The sequence below is a fragment of the Onychostoma macrolepis genome, chromosome 08 (genome assembly GCF_012432095.1).
Source record: "Onychostoma macrolepis isolate SWU-2019 chromosome 08, ASM1243209v1, whole genome shotgun sequence".
Lineage (NCBI taxonomy): Eukaryota > Metazoa > Chordata > Actinopteri > Cypriniformes > Cyprinidae > Onychostoma > Onychostoma macrolepis.
The window spans coordinates 22924291-22946412 of NC_081162.1; the positions used below are offsets into that span (position 1 = coordinate 22924291).

General features: G+C 34.9%; 2 protein-coding genes across 3 annotated transcripts in view; both read left to right on the top strand.

The window, feature by feature from the left end:
* pip5k1bb (phosphatidylinositol-4-phosphate 5-kinase, type I, beta b) overlaps positions 1-11601 on the top strand; it is a 43503-nt gene extending 31902 nt beyond the window's left edge. The window contains exons 8-15 of one of the 2 annotated variants that reach the window (XM_058785441.1): positions 522-715; positions 3209-3292; positions 3436-3484; positions 3594-3678; positions 4713-4868; positions 6593-6728; positions 9323-9431; positions 10470-11599. In XM_058785441.1, coding sequence (XP_058641424.1) covers positions 522-715; positions 3209-3292; positions 3436-3484; positions 3594-3678; positions 4713-4868; positions 6593-6728; positions 9323-9431; positions 10470-10472 — 816 coding nt within the window. In that variant the 3' untranslated portion in view covers positions 10473-11599. Of the gene's footprint in view, positions 1-521; positions 716-3208; positions 3293-3435; positions 3485-3593; positions 3679-4712; positions 4869-6592; positions 6729-9322; positions 9432-10469 lie in introns of both variants that reach the window. The other variant, XR_009272603.1, reaches the window with a different exon arrangement.
* A 1294-nt stretch (positions 11602-12895) lies between these two features.
* unc45b (unc-45 myosin chaperone B) lies at positions 12896-22099 on the top strand. The gene is made up of 20 exons (XM_058784107.1): positions 12896-13161; positions 14331-14501; positions 14584-14620; positions 14749-14924; positions 15010-15099; positions 15224-15391; positions 16301-16466; positions 16604-16774; positions 17204-17375; positions 17468-17768; positions 17889-17983; positions 18670-18811; positions 18938-19078; positions 19285-19412; positions 19708-19774; positions 19861-19974; positions 20522-20637; positions 21037-21154; positions 21252-21407; positions 21577-22099. Exons 1-20 carry the CDS (start codon positions 13156-13158, stop codon positions 21838-21840), a joined length of 2799 nt encoding a protein of 932 aa, XP_058640090.1. The 5' UTR covers positions 12896-13155; the 3' UTR covers positions 21841-22099.
* The last annotated feature ends 23 nt before the right edge of the window (positions 22100-22122 follow it).

Consider the following 22122-nt stretch of genomic DNA (forward strand, 5'->3'; position numbering starts at 1 on the left):
TGTAATATATTTATTACATAGAAACTTCTTGAAAAGTTGGTTCTTGTAAGTTTATAGGAAGATTTGTGTAAGAGAAAAGAGTCTTTAAAAATGTTTAGATTAAATGCCTATTAAATACAGGCACTGCTAACATATTATATATGTGCAATAAAAATACATTTTATTTTTGAAATGTCAAGTGCACAAACAATAATAAAACCTAATGAGAAAATAAAACCTAATGAGAAAATAAAACCTAATGAGAAAATAAAACCTAATGAGAAAATAAAACCTAATGAGAAAATAAAACCTAATGAGAAAATAAAACCTATATAGATATTTGTGTGGTATCCTTAAACATTAACTTAGCAAACAAGAGTTTTGCAGAATGAGGGTTACGATCTTGACAAAGAGAAAAAAAAACAGCAACAGCACTGTGGCCAAAGACAAGGTACATTAATCAGGAGGATTTTGGCTGTGGTTCTTGTAATATTGTGTGTGAGATTCATGGTGAGTTAAATGTTGTGTTGTATGTCACACAGGTTCTGGAGAGTTTTAAGATCATGGACTACAGTCTGCTGTTGGGAGTGCACGTTCTGGACCAAAATCACAGAGAAGGAGACGTCAACATTGTAGACGGGAAGAGGACCGTGGGACAGAAAGTTCTTTACTCCACCGCCATGGAGTCTATTCAGGGAGACGGCAAGGCAGCCGAGGCTTTGACTACCGATGACACGTGAGTCCCTGACATTAAAACCAGTGTTTATCCTGTTTGTATATATTCCAAATGTGTGTGTTGTTATATACACAGATTAATGCACATTGGTTGCATATATGTATATATAATAATAATATTATTATTATTATTATTATAAAAAAAAAATTGTGTGTGTTTTTAATGTTTTGGTAAAAAAAAAAAAAAGTTTTGTATTTAGGCCCTGTGACTTTCACTACAAAAAAAACAAACAAACAAAAAAAAAACATATTTTACCCCAAATGTCATATTTGACCCCAAAATCAAAATAAAAAAATTAAGTTGAAATACTTTATTCGAGAAAATGTGCATTTATATTCATTATTATTCATATATATTATTTATTCATATATCAATATTAATTCTAAAATTCTTTATTATTTTTTTCTTAAAGCAATTTACAACCCGAATGTTGGGATGTTTTTTAAATTTGAATAAAATGAAAACTAAAAGACTTTCAAATCACATGAGCCAATATTTTATTCACAATAGAACATAGATAACATAACAAATGTTTAAACTGAGTAATTTTTAAAATTTTATGCACAAAATGCTCATTTCAAATTTGATGCCTGCTACAGGTCTCAAAATAGTTGGGACAGGGGCATGTTTACCATGCTGTAGCATCTCTTCTTCTTTTCAGAAGAGTTTGAAGGTGTCTGCGCATCAAGGTTATGAGTTTCTGGAGTTTTGGTGTTGGAATTTGGTCCCATTCTTGCCTGATATAGGTTTCCAACTGCTGAAGAGTTCGTGGTCATCTTTCACATATTTTTCGTTTAATGATGCACCAATTCAGCACCCGGACTCTTCTACTAGGAAGCCATGCTGTTGTAATAGCTGCAGTATGTGGTTTTGCATTGTCCTGCTGAAATACACGTCGTCTGGAGGGGAGCATATGTTGCTCTAAAACCTTTATGGAAGTTGTGAAAGTCGGGGGAAGTCGTGTCGGTTAGAGAGTCGGACTCATAACCCAAAGGTTGCAGGTTCGTGTTTCAGGTCCGGCAGGGATTGTAGGTGGGGGGAGTAAATGTCCAGCACTCTCTCCCACCCTCAATACCACGACTGAGGTGCCCTTGAGCAAGGCACCGAACCCCCAACTGCGCCCCGGGCACCGCAGCATAAATGGCTGCCCACTGCTCTGGGTGTGTGTGTGTGTTCACTGCTGTGTGTGTGCACTTAGGATGGGTTAAATGCAGAGCACTAATTCCGAGTATGGGTTACCATACTTGGCCACATGTCATGTCACTTTCACTTTCACTTTCACTTTACTTTATACCTTTCAGCATTCATAGTGCCCTCCAAAACATGCAAGCTGCCCATAGCGTATGCACTTTGCACCCCCATACCATCAGAGATGCTGGCTTTTGAACTGAATGCTGATAACATGCTGGAAGGTCTCCCTCCTCTTTAGCCCGGAGGACACGGTGTCCTTGATTTCCAACAAGAATGTCAAATTTGGACTTGTAGATAGACCATAAAACACTTTTCCACTTTGAAACAATCCATTTTAAATGAGCCTTGGCCCACAGGACACGATGGCTCTTCTGGACCATGTTCACATACAGCTTCCTTTTTGCATGATAGAGCTTTAGTTGGCATCTGCAGATGGCACGGCGGATTGTGTTTACCGACAGTGGTTTCTGGAAGTATTCCTGGGCCCATTTAGTAATGTCAATGACAGAATCATGCCGATGAGTGATGCAGTGTCGTCTGAGAGCCTGAAGACCACGGGCATTCAGCAAAGGTATTCGGCCTTGTCCCTTATGCACAGAGATTTGTCCAGTTTCTCTGAAACTTTTGATGATGTTATGCACTGTAGATGATGAGATTTGCAAAGCCTTTAAAAACAACATTCCTCAATGTCAAATTGCAAAGTATTCCACAATGTTTTTATGCACTCTTTCACAGATTGGAGAGCCTCTGCCCATCTTTACTTCTTAGAGACTCTGCCTCTCTAAGACATCCCTTTTATTGCTAATCATGTTGTCATTGTTGTCACAATTTAGTTGACCTGATGTCAATTAAATTAATTAGTTGCTAGATGTTCTCCCAGCTGAATCTTTTCAAAATTTCTTGCTTTTTCAGAACTTTGTTGCCCCCATGTCAACTTTTTTGAGACCTGTAGCAGGCGTCAAATTTGAAATGAGCTCATTTAGTGGATAAAAGTGTGAAATTTTCCATTTAAACATTTGTTATGTTCTCTATGTTCTATTGTGAATAAAATATTGGCTCATGTGATTTGAAAGTCTTTTAGTTTTCATTTTATTCAAATTTAAAAAACGTCCCAACATTTCCGGAATTCGGGTTGTATATTAGAGAATTATTCGATATATATGTTTATAAGATGAAAGCTTAGAATTATTTATTTTTTTTTGTAAATTTTTGGGTGAAATGGCTTGTCTTGACCTTGATATGTTTATTTCCCGGTCACTAATAACATAATATAATTTAAATACAATGTTCCCTTTTACACAGAATGGGAGGCATTCCTGCAAAAACACACAGGGATGAGAAACTACTTATTTTTCTAGGCATTATCGACATCTTGCAGTCTTACAGGTACGCCTGGTGTCAGATTACAACAAACCCAAGAGCCCAAATGTCATGTTACACACTAGCTTACAGCATATTAGCTCAATGCACCGTCTTTAAATGAACTCCCTCATCCCTGACGAGATCTCTCGCTCTCATTTCCCACCAAGATTCATTAAGAAGCTGGAGCACTCCTGGAAGGCACTCGTCTATGATGGTGTAAGTCTATATGTCATTCTGCTCTCTTCGTTTATGAATAGACTATTCATACCGCTGGGGGATTAAAGACGCTTCCTGGTTTAATTGTCTTGTATTCTCTTTCTCCTAGGATACGGTGTCTGTGCACAGACCGAGTTTCTATGCAAACAGATTTCTCAAGTTCATGAGCTCCAGAGTATTCAGAAAGATTCAGCGTAAGTCAACAACACGAGCAAATTAATTCATTATGCGAGTATTACATAATCACAATGGAATACATTTTGAATGTTAAACATTAGAATAGTACAACTTGCATCTGCAAAATTAATATTTTAAGAAATGTGATAACACTGCACAAAAAGGTCTAATTTGTTAACATAAGCTATGAGCAATATATTTCTACAACACTTATTTACCTTTGTTAATGTGAAAAACAGTTGTAAATTCTTAAAAACAATACAAATACAGTTGTTAATTTTTTGTTGATGTTAATAGTGCATAAAATCATTTTAACAGATGCAACTTAGTAAATGTAGAAGACTTATGAAATATTGTTCATTGTTAGTTAATGTTAAAAAATAAACCTTATTGGTAAATGTTACCAATTTTTTAATAATTAGGAAATAGTTTAATTTAAGTCTGTACATTTAATTGCATATATCTGTGGATATGAAAAAGAAGAATTATATCAAACTAAATGAAAATATGCAAAGTCACTGCCACAGTACTACGATGTTCTGGGTTATTTTCTTTGATATTCTGTCCTCTACATTAAAATCGGGTCAAAGAAGTGCATTGCAAGCAGTGGAATTATAATTTGAATTAATCTAATAAATAGTTGGAAAAAGATAATGACCATATATAAAACTTCCTGTCAGTGACAAAACATAAGAACAGAAGTTGCATCAATATTCTTGCTCGAACGTCATTATTTTTCAACTTTAATTACATTACTAAGAATATTTTGAAACAACATTACAACAGCAGAACTTCTCCTTCCTCTTTCTACAACCTAACAAGAAGTCAGGAACTGTAATTCACCCTGGTAATCAGATTTTTATAAGCCAAATTAAAATAGCAGAATGCAGATTTATTTTTATCCTTTCTAATAAAGTTAGACAGCAGACCAAGATTTCATTTCACGGTCTAATTGTCTGCTGCCAGGTAACAGTTAGGGGAGAGTTACATCATCATATTTTCAGTTCATTTAGGACAGTGTCCATAATTAGTCTCTTTGTCGCACATCCAGCAAATCGTTTCTCCCCGAACAAGAGGGCGCGGAACTCCATATCAGCACTGAAGTGCTCTTCTCAAGAGGTGCTGTCCTCACAGAAGGAGGAAAAGGCCGAGGAGAGGACAGACAGACTTGGAGGAGCCCGTAGTCTTGCTAGTCTGGATGGACAAGGTGGGTGGCACTGACTAGATGAAAACTGTTCATAGGGCTAGAGGGCTTTTCGCATGTGAAAATATTATCTGAGAGACATTTTTAACTCTGGATTAACTTAATTAATTAATCATATTTCATATTTTACTCTGGATTAGTTTAAGTTTCAAGTTTTCACATTGTACATCTGTAAACCCGGGGTTAAAGAGATAGTTCACCCAAAAATGTAAATTCTGTCATCATTTAATCACCCTCCACTTGTTCCAAACTTGTAAGAATTTCTGTTCTGTGAGTTTCTTCTGTTGAACACAAAAGAAGTTGTTTTGAAGAATGTTTGTTATACTGACCAAAGTTGACGGTAGCCATTGACTTCCATATTATGGAAAAAAATACTATGAAAGTGAGGCTATGTTTACACTAGTGCATTTTCGTTTTAAAATGCATAACTTTTGCTACGTTTACGCCTGTCATTTACACTATTCCGGCGTTTTTGACCCTCGAAAAGGGAGACTTTTGAAAACACTGCAGACTCTGGTTGTGTAGTGTGGACGGAGATCGTTTCTGAAACAGTAAAAACGCCAGTGTAGACGAGGATTGTTAAAACACCGTTTTAAAATGAAGAAACGCACTATTGTAAATAGGGCCTCAATGACTACCATCAGCTGTTTGGTTACAAGCATTCTTTAAATATCTTTAGTGTTTTGGAACAAGTGGAGGGTTAGTAATTTTTTAAATATCCCTTTAATGTTCTTATTTGCATATTAATGAGGTCAGCAACATTAGCTAGGGTTAAAAATGGCATTAGTTTGGGGTTAAAAAGATACCCTGGGTTAAGTGCAGTGTGAAAAGCCCTTGATTTGCATCTTATTCCATCACTAAAGACAAATGGTGACATTTACTTGCAAACATCAGTTCTGTCGCTGTTGACATACTCAAACAGGAAGTGTCTGCTTTATTTCGTGCAATATCTTTTGGAAAACCCCTGAAAAATGAGCTGCCATCCGAGACAGTAATTTTTTCCCAGACAGTCATGTCTTCCTCGTTCAATTCGCATTTACTACCTGAACACAAACCTCAGCGGCAGAAGTTACTCAATGTCCTTGCTTTGACTTTTTGCGCTGCTATACTAGTCATCAGCTCAGAGCTGCTGCTGGGTATGAATTATAATAAAAAATGTGATATCTTACCATTCAAAAGTTTGGGGTCATTATGTTTTTAAAAAGAAATTAATACTTTTATTCAGCAAGGATGCATTAAATTCATCAAAAGTGACAGTAAAGACATTCACACTGATACAAATGATTTATGTTTGAAATAAATGCTATTCTTTTGAACTTTATTCATCAAAGAATCCTGAAAAAAATGTATCACGGTTTCTAAAAAAATATTAAGCACCACTGTTGTCTGCATTGATAAGAAGAATATTAATAAATCTTCTTAAGCACCAAATCAGCATATTAGAATAATTTTCTGAAGGATCATGTAACACTAAAAACTGGAGTAATGATGCTGAAAATTCAGCGTTGACATCCCAGGATAAATTACATTTTTAAATATATTCAAATAGAAAATGGTTATTTTAAATTTTCAAGTAATACTTCTCACAAAAACAATAATATTTTGCAGACTCCAAACTTTTAAATGGTAGTTTAGTTACATTGTCATGTACTATACATTTATTCATCAGAAAATACATGTTGCCTCCCAGTCACCTCATATGATGTTTTTGCCATCTCATACCACAGTGTTCTGGTCCCATAACCGTCCTGACCTGGTCCCTCAGACTCCTTACCCTTATGAAGCCTCTTCCTTGAGCCACACCCTCTCCCCGCCCTCTATTTACGTCACAGATCGGTACCGGGAGGCCAAAACGAACGAAAGGTGACACCTCACATCTCACACACCTTCAGACCCATCCACCCGACACACCCGACACACACCTGTTACCTTCTCACATCTCCACTTCTCTTCCTGCCACAGAGATACCGAAAGAGGCGGTTCAACTAAAATATGAAAATTCAGTCATCGTTTACCAAACACATTTGACTTTTTTCCATGGAACACAAATGGAGAATTCTTTTAGCCACTTAGTCATAATGAATAGGGACCAAGGCTTTCAGGCTTCAGAAGGCGGCAAAAGCACCATAAAAGTATCGTAAAAATATCCACATGACTTGTGTTGTGCATCATATGATTGTGAACTTTATGAGATGAGTGGACCACAGTGAGTTGAACTCAAGAACCATATTACTTCGATTCATAAAGAAATCATTCAGAGCACTTTTGCGAACTGAATCAGTTGATTCATTGACAAGATCTGACTCGAAAGAATGATTCCTACACAAATCCAGAAATGCTATTTCTCTCATTAAGACACCAAAGAAAGCTAGATGTCATTATTTTTGTCCTTTGATTTCAGTTTCATGTTGTTTACTATTTTTATGGTACACTGGAGTCCTTTTTTACGCCTAAAAACCTTCATTTGACTGTTATATCGTGGAAAATTTTCAAAAACTTTTTGTGTTTCTCTGAAGAAAGAAAGTGAAATAGGTTAGGAATGACATGAGGGTTGATTAAATAATGACAAACCAGATCAGTTCAATTCATCAATAAATCATTCAGAGTGATTTTGAACTGATTCAATTGATACATTGAAGATCTAGTTCAAAAAATCAACCTTATCTCATGGAGATACATGCCAAGGAAAACTAGATATCATCATTTTTGTGATATGATTTGAGTTTTACGTTGTATAGACTACTTTTATAGTGTGTTTGAGTCCTTTTTGAAGCCTAAAAACAATCACTTATTGTAATTACATTCAAAAGAGAAAAAGACGCTTAAAATCCTTTTGTGTTTCACTGAAGAAAGAAGGTAAAATGGGTAGGAACAACATGAGGGTAAATAATGACAAACCAGATCAGTTCAAATCACTAATGAATCATTTTGTTAACTGACTCACTTGATACGTTGAAAAGACTCATTCCTTCACAAATACAACTTTGCTACTTATCTCATGGAAATACACACCAAAGAGAGCTAGATATCATGATTTTTGTCATTTGATTTGAGTTTCAAGTTATGTAGTCCTTTTTGAAGCCTAAAAACCTTGATTTATTGTAATTGCTTGGAAAAGAGCAACAAATACTTCAAAATCCTTTTGTGTTCCATTGAAGACAGAGTTGGGAGTAACAGGAGGGTTGAGTAAATGATGACAAATATTTGATTTTTGTGTGAACTATTCCTTTAACTTCCCAAGTCACTCGAATATAGTCAAACAATGCCACAATGTAACACTTCCTGCTCTGGCGTGAGCAGCTGACCAGGTGCTGTCATGCTACACTTGTTCTGCTGCTGGATTCTTTGTGTTTGGTTTTCACTGATCTCCTCACCTTTGACACACCTGTTTTAAGAGGAATTCCTGTGAAAAGACCTCATAAATATTTCACCTGCTTGCTAAGGACGAATATAACAGTGGTGTTGTTTTATGACACCCAATACCACAAAAAGGGGCATTCGGTGCTCCTCAGCTTGAACAATGATTATTGAGTTAAAAGAGCTTAGTCAGATGCTATCTTGTTGACTTATAGGTCATAACATAATAGGTTAATAACTATTCATGTTAGGGATTTAAAATGTTGCAGATGAAAGATTTTGCTCAACAAGGCTGCATTTATTCAATTAAAAATACAGATACCCGTAATAAAAAGTGAAATATTGTTATCATTTAAAATTATTGTTTTCTGTTTGAATGCATTTTAAAACGTAATTTATTTCTGTGATGCAAAGCTGAATTTTCTGCATCGTTATTCTTGTCTTCAGTGCCATATGATCCGTCAGAAATCATTCTGATATGCTGATTTGCTACTCAAGAAACATTTTTAATTATCATAATAATATATTTTATGGAAAATTCTTTAATGAATAGAAAGTTCAAAAGAACAGCATTTATTTGAAATGGAAATCTCAGTTACATTATGAACGTGTTTACTGTCACTTTTGATCAATTTAATGCGATCTCGTCGAATTAAAGTATTCATTTCTTTCAAAAAGTAGCTGGCTGACCTCAGGCAGTCAAAGCGTTTGATGAAGTCCAGGGTGAGCCTGTGTTAATGAACACCCTCAGCGTCTGAAAAGTGTCACATGCTCAAAGTGCTTTATGTTCATGAGGTGAACAAGGGTCTGGTTGCCATGGCAGCAATAACTCAAGAGATTATTACAGGCAATAAAAACATAAGCACATTCCAAAGTGGATATAGATGGCCAGCGCTCATCTGAAACACGTCACGGTAATGATGAGAAATGCTTTCTGTTCTGGTCTCCCTCACACACGGCCACACATATTCCCTCAGTGGCATTTATGAGGCCACCAGCTTTGCTCAATATTCATCTGTCATGTTTTGAGGACTCTTAATTTGTCCTTGAGCTTCTTGGTGCTGTTCTTCTGATTCACTGCTGCTGTGGTTTCCTTTCAGATGTGCCTGCTCAACTTTTACATTGGAGGACAGTGCCATCTGTCTGACATCGGAGCAAAGCACCATGGACATAGACAGAGATGACGACTCGGTGCTGGATGTCTACTTTGTGAGTTTGTGCAATACAGTTAGTCGATTGCATCTTAGTCAGTGTCATATAGAAAATGAAGATACTGTCCTATGTTTTTTGCAAAGATATTTTCAGTGTGTCATTGACTTAATTATCAATACCAAGCTACACAATATAATCCACAGTACTTTTATCCCTCAGAGCCTTATTTTCACTCACATTAAATTAAATCTGATGAGCCTGCATAAGGTCTTTTGGATCTGGACCAGTTATAAAACTATCTGTTTTTGTCATTTGTAATATTGACCAACTAACCTTGCATTATCCCTTACTTGTTTTTATATATAAATAAAGCTTTCAGAATTTAATCTGATATTTATAAATATTTATAAATTATAATAATGAACATGTATGTATTTATTAAAATTTTTATATTTTATTTTATTATATTTTAATTCTTATATATCATTATAATGTATAAATATCACATTAAATTCAAAGTTAGTATTTACAGTATATTACAAAAGTTTATTATTATTATTATTGATGTTGTTATTATTATTATGATTGTTATTATTCATTTTAATTACCTATAACTTGTAATATTGACTGACTAACCTTATCTCTGAATTTTATAAATTTTTAAAAATATCAGATCAAATTTTGAAAGTTAAGTAAGGAATAAGGCTAGTCAGTCAGTATTACATCTTTTAATTAAAAAAAAACGTTTTAATAATAAATCAAAAATTACATTTGTAATATGAATATTATCTTTCAGAATGTAATATGATATTATAAATATTTACAAATTACAGCACTAATTAAATTATAAATATTTACAAATATCAGATTATGAAATGTAAAAATATATTGTGAAAGTAATAAAATAATTAAAAAAACAACTTTTGTAATAAAATAAATAAGCATAAAAAATAAAACGATAATATAAAATAATATAACCATATTAAAATATTTTTTATATATATATATATATATATATACACATAAAAGTTATACTGTCACTAATTAACTTTTAACTGCTATAAACATTGATCATATTGTTGATCTCTTTTCCAGTAAGGAGCAAAATGGGATGATCTTCATCTCTACCCTCCCCATCACCTGCTTCTGTAGTCCTCCAGATCCTCATGTGCCGAGAGCGCCACCTGCTGCCAAACAAGGAAAACATTCGCCAACACAACTTCTACAATCACACATCTGTACATCGGATCACAGTGCTAAACATTTCCTTGGACTGTTTGGAGGGAATGTGGCTACAGCTGTTCAGATTCTTGGACATTGGACTGATTGTGCTTTTGTAGCCCTTACATTACAGGCAGCTCTGGGATCGAACTGAAGACAGATGTCACATCACGTCGTTCATTGTTTTGGAAACATGCAATAATTACGCTCCTTTGATATGCAAAGATGGTTTATAACTGCTATTTTCTTTACCTCTTAAAGGATCTAGTCTTTAGTGACCTAGATGCAGCGCTTGGCGATTCAAACTCTACGTAACAGAGCTGTTCGGATATTTTTAAATGTGCAATTTTCATACATTATACAAGTGTGTGTTATCGTAGTTCTCCTCACTGGAGTAATAATCCTGACGTTTTATTTCCAAGCAAACACAGTTTCTAGGAAACAACAGATGTGCGACTGTAGTTCTCAGACAACTCTTATGATCACAAATGTGTCATGTACTGTAAATGTAGGAGTGTCTTTCACTGTGTAACATGCTCGGATTTACGCTGGTACATCAGCTCCTGATAATCAAGAGTGGGATTCGCATCAGCAGTGCATCATTTACATATATCCAGATGCCAGAATGTTTTTATGTGCTAAAATGCAGTCAGTCTTTCATGTGGGGACGAGTGAGTTTCATACACGCATATACATTCTCTCAGGAGATCCTTTTCCTAGAAGCATCCAAATGATTGCTTGATGTTAGATGCTAGTGCGCTTCTGATTTCAAATGCCATGTCAGAACTGTCTTTTGAATATTATTATTGCACCTTTGTTTGTTTTGAGGCCATAATTTATTAAATCATTATTATAAATTAACTTTGTGTTAGTTTGAATTTCATGTCAACCAGTATTTGGCCATTTTGAGATTATTGCAATGTGCATTGTTTGTGAATGAGTGTCCATTTTATTGTGGCAAATTTGTATATATTTTGCTCCTATTAAATTGTGTTACGTACAGTATGCACTAACATTCAAATGTTTGGGGTCAGTAAGATTTTTTTGGAAAGAAGTCTTTTGCGCTCACCGAGGCTGTAATCATTTGATCAAAAATACAGAAAAATCATATTATGTAATCATATCATTACAGCTTAAAATAAGAGTTTTCTATTTGAATAAATTTTAAAATGTAATTAATAACGATGATGGCAAAGCTACATTTTCAGTGGCCATTACTCTAGTTTTCAGTGTCATGTGACCCTTTAGAAATCATTCTAATATGCAGATTTGATGAATATACATTTCAAAAGAACACAGTTTATTTAAAATAGAAATCTTTTGTAAATATTATAAATGTCTTCAATGTCACTTTTGATCAGTTCAGTGTGTCTTTTCTGAAGAAAAGTATACATTTTTTGAAAACTAATTAATTTAAAAAAAATTATAATTAATACTAATTAATTAATTCATTAACTGACCCCAAACAGTAGATTATTAAACAGTAGAACATTAATGTTATATTGCCAACTTGCTTACTTGGATGTGAGTATCAGGAATAATTACAAAGAAATGGCAAGTAACAGATTGAATTTGAAGTAAACATGAAATTTTTAAGTAGAAAGACTGAAATAGTATTTATTTGTAAATGAATAATCGTCATTTACAACATGGAAAAATCTTTTACAATAACATTGTTACATTGGGCACAATATAACTTGAATATATTGGGGAAAAGTTTACACTTTTTTTTCTGTCTGTGGGGTTTGTGCTTTTAGCTCATTTAGCTCAAATAAAAAAAAAAAAAAATAGTAATAATAGAATTTTATTTTTAAACCACAAAACATTTTATATAATATTAATACTCTAACATTAAAAAAAAAAAAAATCTTATCTAATTTATTATTGTGCATAATATATAACGTAGTAATAATAAGTAGTAGTAGTAGTAGTAAGTAGTAATCAGTAGAAGTAGTGCTCTTTTAGTATCAGTATGTCTTGACCCAATATAAACATGCCACAATAGTGTCACTCCCCACCAGCACCTCTCAGAAGTCTCCAGGATGTTTTGTTATGATTGTAACACCTTCCCCCAGTTCTTTTCTACTACAATCTTCGAGAGTTCTTCCATTCTAGAAAGTACGAGTCAGAGCTCCACCGCACCAGCTGTTGGGACACACACTTCCTCCCCCTCCCATCGGTCAGCTCTGGACATTTGCTACTGATTTCTCAGCTGTCATACCTTCTCCCTAAATATAGACCATATCAGAGCAGGGCCAATTCACTGATATGAGGGGTGTCCACTTATCTGCTAACTAAAATTAATTTACCATCACAGGAATAAACAAACAGCGTGAAGTGAAAGAGCGACAAACTCTGAAAGATGTAATCTCAGGTTGTCACTGGTAGGTGCATAATACATTTGTATGAACAGGTGGGGTGGATGAAGACCTCGCCACCCCCCATTACAAAATGGATGCATCCGTTATGTGCAAGATATATATATAAGTGACTCTTATAAACGACAAGAAACTTCACACAGGACAGACTTTCTTCTTACGACGAACCAGAATCGACTTCAATGACGGTACGCAACTATAATTACATGCATGGTTGCTTGTTTTTGAATGCATAATCTATAGAGTTATAGTGTTCAGAATGGGGAATATGTCTATAATGTATAGATACCAGAAGTTGCCATTGACTGTGTTCAGTATTGTGGAGGTAGGACCTCTTTGGAGGCCACACTGTTGCCCAAATAAGGCATGAGGGTCAGACATTTAAAGTCAGAGATAACATGTGCTTGACCATTTGCTTGAGAAAACTAGAAAATTGGCACCTTAAAAGTACGTTTGAACATGTTTTAATGTGCTACGTGTGAATGCTGTAAGGATTAAAAGTTTGTAACAATGCAGCACATTACAGGCAAGAACACTTTTTTTTATGCGTGGTCAATTTTGAGATTTTTCATAACGTGTTGTTTCAAAACGAAAACATCCAAAATACACTTTTAAGTGTTTATTTTATTTAATATAGTGTTTCTTTTCTCATGCACTGAGCCTGAAATCTCCACTTCAGCCCACTGCCAGATATCAGAGGGGTTTGATAATTTTATACAGTTACATTTAGTTTCTAAAAAGTGATAAAAAGGAACATCCGAAATCAACAAAAGGAGAAAAAATAATTTTTAACCCTAGCTTTATCCAGTGTTCAAATTTCTCTTCTGGAAATGTATGCAAAGTAGTGCATACTTCATTAGATATTGCCTCATTTGCATATTTAAACATAACATTTCAGAAAACTTGTAGTACCACAAATGTCTGTAATTCTTAATGTAATCAGTCATCTGGGATAGTATGGTGATATCTATTAGTTACATTTTTCCCTGTGTACATGGAGTGTCTTGTCTTAAATAATATTTATTAGATACAAAACAACATATTAATGTGACATAATATTTTTGTATATATTTTTGAATTGTAATATTAATGATTACATATAGATTTTGCTATTTTAGTAACAAAACAATATAATTTAAGTGGTAGGTTTTACATAATTTGTATATTTATTTTAATAAAAATTCTAATAACATATTTTTAAAGAGACTAATGCTGCTATTGTATTGTTGTGTGCAAGTAGTCTGAAAGCTCAGTTAAAAGAAGTTTAAATGTAACACTTGAATGAATTTGACTGTATACAGGAAAGAGTTGCATGTGAACAATATGTAACCTTTTAAACTGTAACATTCTCTGTTAGATGGGAGAAATCGCAGATCCAGTTCAATTAAAAGAAGAGGGCAACAAGCACTTCCAGGCCGGAGAAATTGACAAAGCCATTGAGTGTTACACTAAAGCCATTAAGTCCTGTAAAGACAAGAAAGCACTGGCAGTCATCTACAGGAACAGATCAGCCTGTTTCCTGAAAAAGGTAAGAACTGTTTACACATTACAAGCCTATATAAAACCTATCATATTTTTGCATGAATTTAATTCGATGTCTTGTTTCACAGGAAAATTATAACAATGCCGTATCAGATGCCTCTAAAGGTATGATTCACAAATGAATCATTCTCTTTAAAATATTTTTCTTCTGGTTTCAGGCTCATTATACCTTCAAACACTAACATATTACTATTGATTCATTAAAAAAATCAGTTTCTTCTGACCAATTGCAGCTATCGATGTGGATGCCGCCGACATCAAGGCTCTGTACAGAAGATGTCAAGCGCTCGAGAAGCTTGGCAAACTGGACATGGCCTTCAAGGACGTCCAGAGATGTGCAACCTTAGAGCCTAAAAACAAGACCTTCCTCGAGACCCTCAGAAGACTCGGAGCTGAGATCCAACAGAAGGTGATGATAGTTTTTGTCAAGATGCTTTTGAGTTCACATAATGCACATCTGAGTTTCTAAAGAGCTTATCTGATTTGCCCCACAGCTGAAAACAACCTTCTCAACAGACTCCAGAGTACAGAACATGTTTGACATTCTGTTTTCAGATGAGTCAGATAAGGAAAAGCAAGAAAAGGTTTGAACAACTTCCTATCCTGTTCACTGTTAGCTTAAAACGGTAAAGAAAAAGCTAAATTAATGTTAAATGCAGTCACATGTTTCTCAGTAAAACTGAACAACGTGTTTGTTGGGTCCACCAGGCTGCCAACAACCTGATTGTCCTGGCTAGAGAGGACGCGGGTTCAGAGAAAATATTCCAGAACAACGGTGTGCCTTTACTCATGCAACTCATTGACACAGGAAAACCTGAGATGATCCTGGCTGCCATCCGAACCCTGTCAGGAATGTGCACAGGCCACAGAGCAAGGGTAAGTAAAACAGCAAAAAAGAACAGTAAAATAATCATTTTCTATTCTTTTTCCCCTAAAAATACTTAAACATCCTCACAAAATTGCACCAATTAAGACTGTAAATAAATATGCATATATATTAATATATTGAGACTTGTTTTCAGAACGTTTGTTGAATTAATTTGTATTATTTTTTGTTTTATTTTATATTAAAATAAGATTTCCCTTATTTAAAAGCATAAATCAAAAATCTATGTGAGGGATAAAAATAAATAAATAAATAAATTCAAAATTAATTTGCTTATTTTTTGTGGGTAAGAGAAATATCCCTAAATCTACATATTCTCTGAGTTTATTAATTTGTTATTCATTATTAGGAAAAACAATATAATATAATATAATTCATGCACATATTAAGACGCTGTATTTTATATAATGTATTTATTGTTTTAAATGATTGATTTTTATTTTTCTCAAAAACAAGACAAAAATACTAATTAAAATACATTTGGTAGTTTGTGCAATAACGGATAATGATTACAATAGCAAAAATAATATAGATACATAATAAGGAATACAATAAAGGCCACAAAACAAAACAAATTTGTCAATAAATTTTCTTATTTTTGGCGGAAAGACAAACATCCTTAAATCAACATATTCTCTGAATTGAATTATTAACTATAATATAATATAAAACAAATCAAATATTAAGACACTGTGCTACATAACAAAAAATACAAATACTGATTAAAATGTTTCTGCAAATTTATGCAATAACAAACGCAATAAAAGTAAATAATTTAATTTCATGGGGTCTTAAAGGAACACCAGTCTTTTTGGTGCAGTTCTGTATTTTTCTCTGTATTTATGACCATTCCTTTAAAAATGTTTGTGTTAATAATAAGTTTGGGTTTGGTTTTAAAGGCAACTGCCATCATCCACATGGTGGGAATAAGCAAACTGTGCAGCATCATGGCTATAGATAATGAAGAGATCGCTCTGGGCACTGCAAACCTGTTCCAGTGTGTCTATGACTCCCTGTCTGGAGGAGACAAGAGAAATTACGGCAAAGAAGAGGCCCTTGTACTCGGTAAGAGAAGACATCTGAGCAGATGTGAATTCAGAGTAACATTACTGAAGATTGTCATAATTTGACTCGATTGAGCGCAATTGAGTTAAAATTGCAAACTCATTTCTAATTTCTTGCTCTTGTCCCATGACTGCCAGACTCTAGTAAGGACCTGAAGGATATTCTGCTTGCCTTGTTGGAAATGATCACAAGCAAGAAGGTGTCTGGACACGGCCGAGACCAGGCTCTGAACCTCCTGATCAGGAATGTACCAAGGAAAGACAAGAAAAACACAGATAACTCCAAAGGCCTTTTCACCATTGACCATGGTATGTTATTCGTCATTTTAGTATGATAGTGTCATAAATATATCACCGTTATAATAACAGTGGATAGCTGTGCATGTGCTTTAATGTATCTGGAGTATTCTAATTGAGCAACCATGTGACCGAGGATAATTATTTGCATAAAACGCACCCAAAACACAACCTTTTTTATAGCCTTTGTTCTAAATGTCATCTTAGCATGACCGTAAGGCCATCCAGAGAATGTGCTTTTTGCATATGAATGGTAATTTTTGTATATTTAGAATATAATTTAGTACGAAACTTTTTGCTGAATAAAGATTTGTTCATAAAAACGTTTGTGTGCAAATTTCACAAACAAATTGCTAAGTGTGTACTTGTGACTTGTGCTGCTAGGAGGACAGCAATGACGTAATTTAATGTAATGTTTTTATGGAAATGTCTCAAAAACAGGTCTGAAGAAGATTCTGAAGGTCTGCGGTCAGGTTCCAGACCTTCCGGATCAGTTGCCATTGACAGAAAACACACAGCTGATTGCTAGCGTTCTCCTCGAAAAGCTCTACGATGACATGCGCTGTGACCCCGAGAGAGATAACTTCAGAGATGTCTGTGATGAATACATTAAGTAAGTTCTACTTTCACTATAAAATTAGGATTGTATATAAACATAGCCTACATGTGGAGTTGATACTCAATGTCGCTGGTTTCTGTTAACAGGAGCAAGTTTGACCCCACCGACATGGACAAAAACATCCATGCCATCAATACTCTGTCAGGTATTCTTCAGGGGCCTTTCGATGTGGGCAATATCCTTGCGGGTCGTCAGGGTGTTATGGAGATGATGGTGGCCCTGTGTGGATCTGAGCGTGAAGTGGACCAGTTGGTAGCAGTGGAGGCCCTTATTCACGCATCCACCAAAACCAGCAAAGCCTCCTTCTTCATCAGCAATGGAGTAACTCTGCTGAAGGACATGTACAAGAAAACTAAAAATGAGAAGATCAAGATCAGAGCCCTTGTGGTGAGCAGACACTTCATGCACTATTCAGACTGTGTTTGTTGTAGTGTTCATTAGTTATTAAACGAGAGCAGTTGTTATATTTTGCATATGTAACATAATATATCCAATTTCTTTTCTCAGGGTCTGTGTAAACTGGGATCCGCTGGAGGAGATGATTACAGCATGAGACAATTTGCTGAGGGCTCCACTGAGAAACTAGCCAAGCAATGCAGAAAGTGAGAATGCCAGCTTTCCTTTATTTGTAGGACTCATATAATATTTTAATATAATATAAAAACATGCACTAGTTTGAGGTCAGTAAGATTTTTATTCGGCAAGGATGCATTAAATGGATCTAAAAAGTAACAGACATATATAAATTTCAAAAGGATAATACTTCAAATAAATGCAGTTCTTTTGAACTTTCTATTCATCAAAGAATCCTGAAAAAAATGTAGCATGGTTGCCACAAACATATTAAGTAGCACAACTGTATTTTCAACATTGATAATAATAAGAAATATTTCTTGAGCAGCAAATCAGCATATTAGAATGATTTCTGAAGAATGTGCATTTCAAAATGTATTCAAATATAAAACAGTTATTTTAAATTGTAGTAATATTCCACAATATTACTGTTTTAACTGTATTTCTATGTGGAAAAAATGCAACCTTGGTGAACATAAGAGTCTTCTTTCAAAAACATTAAAAACAAAAAAACATTAGTTTTGAACGGTAGTATAGCATTTCAGAACTCAAAACAATCTCCCCTCCGCAAAAAGACAATGAACTGAAACTAAAATGGAAAACACTTCATTCCTACTGTCAGAAACTCAAATACATTAACATACGACCACCTTCATTTACATTATCAAAAGTGCCTATTCAGCATTGCATTTCAACTAGATTTGGTTTATTCCAGGTGGCTCTGCAACCCTACACTTGATGTGCGTACAAGGAAATGGGCCGTTGAAGGTTTGGCTTACCTTACCAATGATGCAGATGTAAAAGATGATTTTGTTGAGGATGAAGCAGCTTTGAGGGCCATGTTTGAACTTGCCAAGGTGTGTGTTAAAAGCTAAAAAGACTGAATTAACTTGATCAATCGTGCAGATTTTTTCAATCCATATGACTTAATAGAGATTTACATATAAATGTACAGATCGCAATATAGCATTTTTCTCTCCTAGTCAAAAGATAAGACCATCCTATATGCTGTCGCCTGCACCCTGGTCAACTGCACTAACAGCTATGACAAGAAAGAGATCATCCCTGAGATGGTGCAGCTGGCCAAGTTCTCCAAACAACACGTCCCTGAGCAGCACCCGAAGGTAACATACACAGAATCAATCTTTAAAACTACAAATACTCTATGTAGTTTCTCAATAAATGTGTGTTTAATAAGTATACTAGAATTAAAAATGTTGTTTGAATTAGTTTTAGATAAAGTGTATGATGTCAAACTGCAGGACACTGCTGTCACTGCTTGGATAGTTATGCTGGACATTTCTTTTAAAACATTTCTCTTGTGCTTTAGGATAAGAAGGACTTCATTGAAAGGCGCGTAAAGAGGCTATTAAAAGCTGGAGTCACATCAGCTCTCACTGTCATGGTCAAAGCAGATAATTCTATCCTGACTAATCAGACCAAAGAGATGCTAGCAAGGTAAGACTCAAAAACGGGTCAAAAGTCTGTTCTGATAAGGTTGGCAGCAAACACAGCTTGTTTCGTACTGTGAATTACTAATGTCATCAAATGAAACCATTGGAATTCAAGAGTCATTTTAGACACCACATTGATTTCTTAATTATTTTTTATTGTAATTTAGTTTGGTATTATATTCTGTGTTTTTAAATCTAGACCCTGATGCTAAAAGTACCATTCTAAAATCTAATATGGGCTGATGATTTGTTGTCTAATATGCTGCTGAAGTTAATAACTTTACTATTTTTACACCCAGAGTGTTTCTTGCCTTGGCAGAAGATGTTAAAGATCGTGGCACAATTGTAGCTCAAGGTGGAGGAAAGGTAAAAGTCCACAGACCAAACACAATCGCAGTAGATACTTCAGTAAATCTTTTGAAATTAAAACTTTTCACTACTATGTGCTACAGGCTTTGCTACCATTAGCCCTGGAGGGAACTGACAAAGGAAAAATAAAGGCCAGCCATGCTTTGGCAAAGATAGCAGCCGTCTCCAACCCTGAAATCGCCTTCCCTAGCGAGAGGGTAAGATAACATTTTACATGTTTATCACTGTGAAAGTCAGAAAAGGAAAGTCAGGAAAACTGAAAGGGTCATGAAATGCTCTAAAATACATTTTTTTGAGATGTTAAAAGATACGTATACATTGCACAGTAATGAAAACACAATGTCTTGTTTTGCATATGTGACCCTGGACCACAAAACCAGTCAAAATTATTGATTTTTCTTTTATGCCAAAAATCATTAGGACATTATGTATTAATTTTTGATTAGTAATATGCATTGCTAAGAACTTTATTTTGACTTTTTTTTTTTGGACCTTCAAATTCCAGATTTTCAGATAGTTGTATAAAATATATATATATATATAACAAATATTGTCCAATCCTAACAAACCATATATCAATGGAAAGCTTATTTCAGCTTTCAGATGATGTATAAATCTCAATTTCGAAAAATTGACCCTTATGACTGATTTTGTGGTCCAGGGTCACATATGTTTGTTTGCATGTTTTTAAGCATATAAAAATCGGATACCTCATTTTCCATATATCTATCCTTTCCATAACAGATATATGAAGTTGTGCGACCACTGGTTTCCTTGCTAAACACAGAACGAGATGGTCTAGAAAACTTTGAAGCTCTGCTGGGTCTTACTAATCTGGCTGCCTTGAATGACAAACTTAGGTAAGCGTCATAGAAAATGTCCCATCTGTCATCTGGTGATGATCTAACAGCCTTTTAGTTTGACATTTGTTCTAAAAACCCCCAACATTAAATATTAAATGCTAATAATTTAGGAAAGGAAGAATTCAGAACCAAAATTGCCAGGTAGACAAATTCAAAAACAAAATGCATTAAGACCAAGATCAACAAGACATGAGAACAAAATGTGCAAAAGAATTGCAGCTAAAAACTAAAACAGGAAGTGACTTCATAGAACTTTGTCAGGCTGAAGGAGGAACTGTAAGCACACACTGCAAAGATTCAAATTCAGAATCAAGTTCAAATTAAAACTTGAATTATTTTGCTCTTTCTAGAAAAGCTCAACTTTATCTCTGCAAACCTCTATCTTTATTTCCACAGAGTGAAAATCCTAAAAGAAAAAGCTCTTCCAGAGATTGAGAACTACATGTTTGAGGAACATGATCAAATAAGACAAGCTGCCACAGAGTGCATGTGCAATCTGGTTTGCTGCAAAGAGGTATGAAATTACCATTTAGAGCACATTTTGCTAACCAAATGTTGCATTTTTTGTAGGTTTGGATGGAAAAATTGACCAAATTCATTCATTTCAACAGGTTCAAAACAGATATCTGGAAGACGGCAATGATAAACTCAAGCTTCTTGTCCTGCTCTGCGGTGAAGATGATGAGCAGCTTCAGAGGGCGGCTGCTGGTGCACTGGCTATGCTCACCGCCGCACAGAAGAAACTGGCTGTTAAGATAACTAAAGTGGTATGTATCATTAACAACAGTTGTCACTTCCATGTGATTCATTTGTCACACTGCCATCTACTGCTTTCCTAAGTATTGTGGCAGTACTATGGTACACATGCTATGATGTTGTTATCAGATACTCATACCAAAGGTGATTGATTCTGCTATTATGTTTTATCATCTACAGACTGGGCAGTGGCTTGAGATCCTACAGAGATTGTGCATCCATGACAACCCTGAAATTCAGCACAGAGGTCTTGTGACGGTGTATAATATGCTTGACGCTGATGAACAACTAGCCAAGAAGCTCATTGAATGTGAATTGCTGGAAATTCTGACATATGTGTCAAAACTAGAGGACAACCCCAAGAAGCAGGATGCTATTAATGCTGCTCGCGCCTGCCTGTCTAGAGCCATGGATAATGGACTGATCAAACCGTTTTCAAATTAAACAGAAAACAATTCATTGTGACGTATCAGGCGAATAGAGAATGGTCTGCTTTCTGGGAAAGTGGAAAGACTGCAAACCATTTGCAATATGTTTTATTTTTTAAATTTCTACTGATAAGCATAGTTCTATTTGTTAGATGATATGTTTGTGTGGCTGTTTGTTTGATCAGTGGAATTTGGTATTTATTTTACATGCTCATTTCATATTTCATGTATTTGCACTTGTGAAGTTTTGATTCACAGATAAAAGTCTTTTTTGGAGAAAAGATGAATGGAATCTATT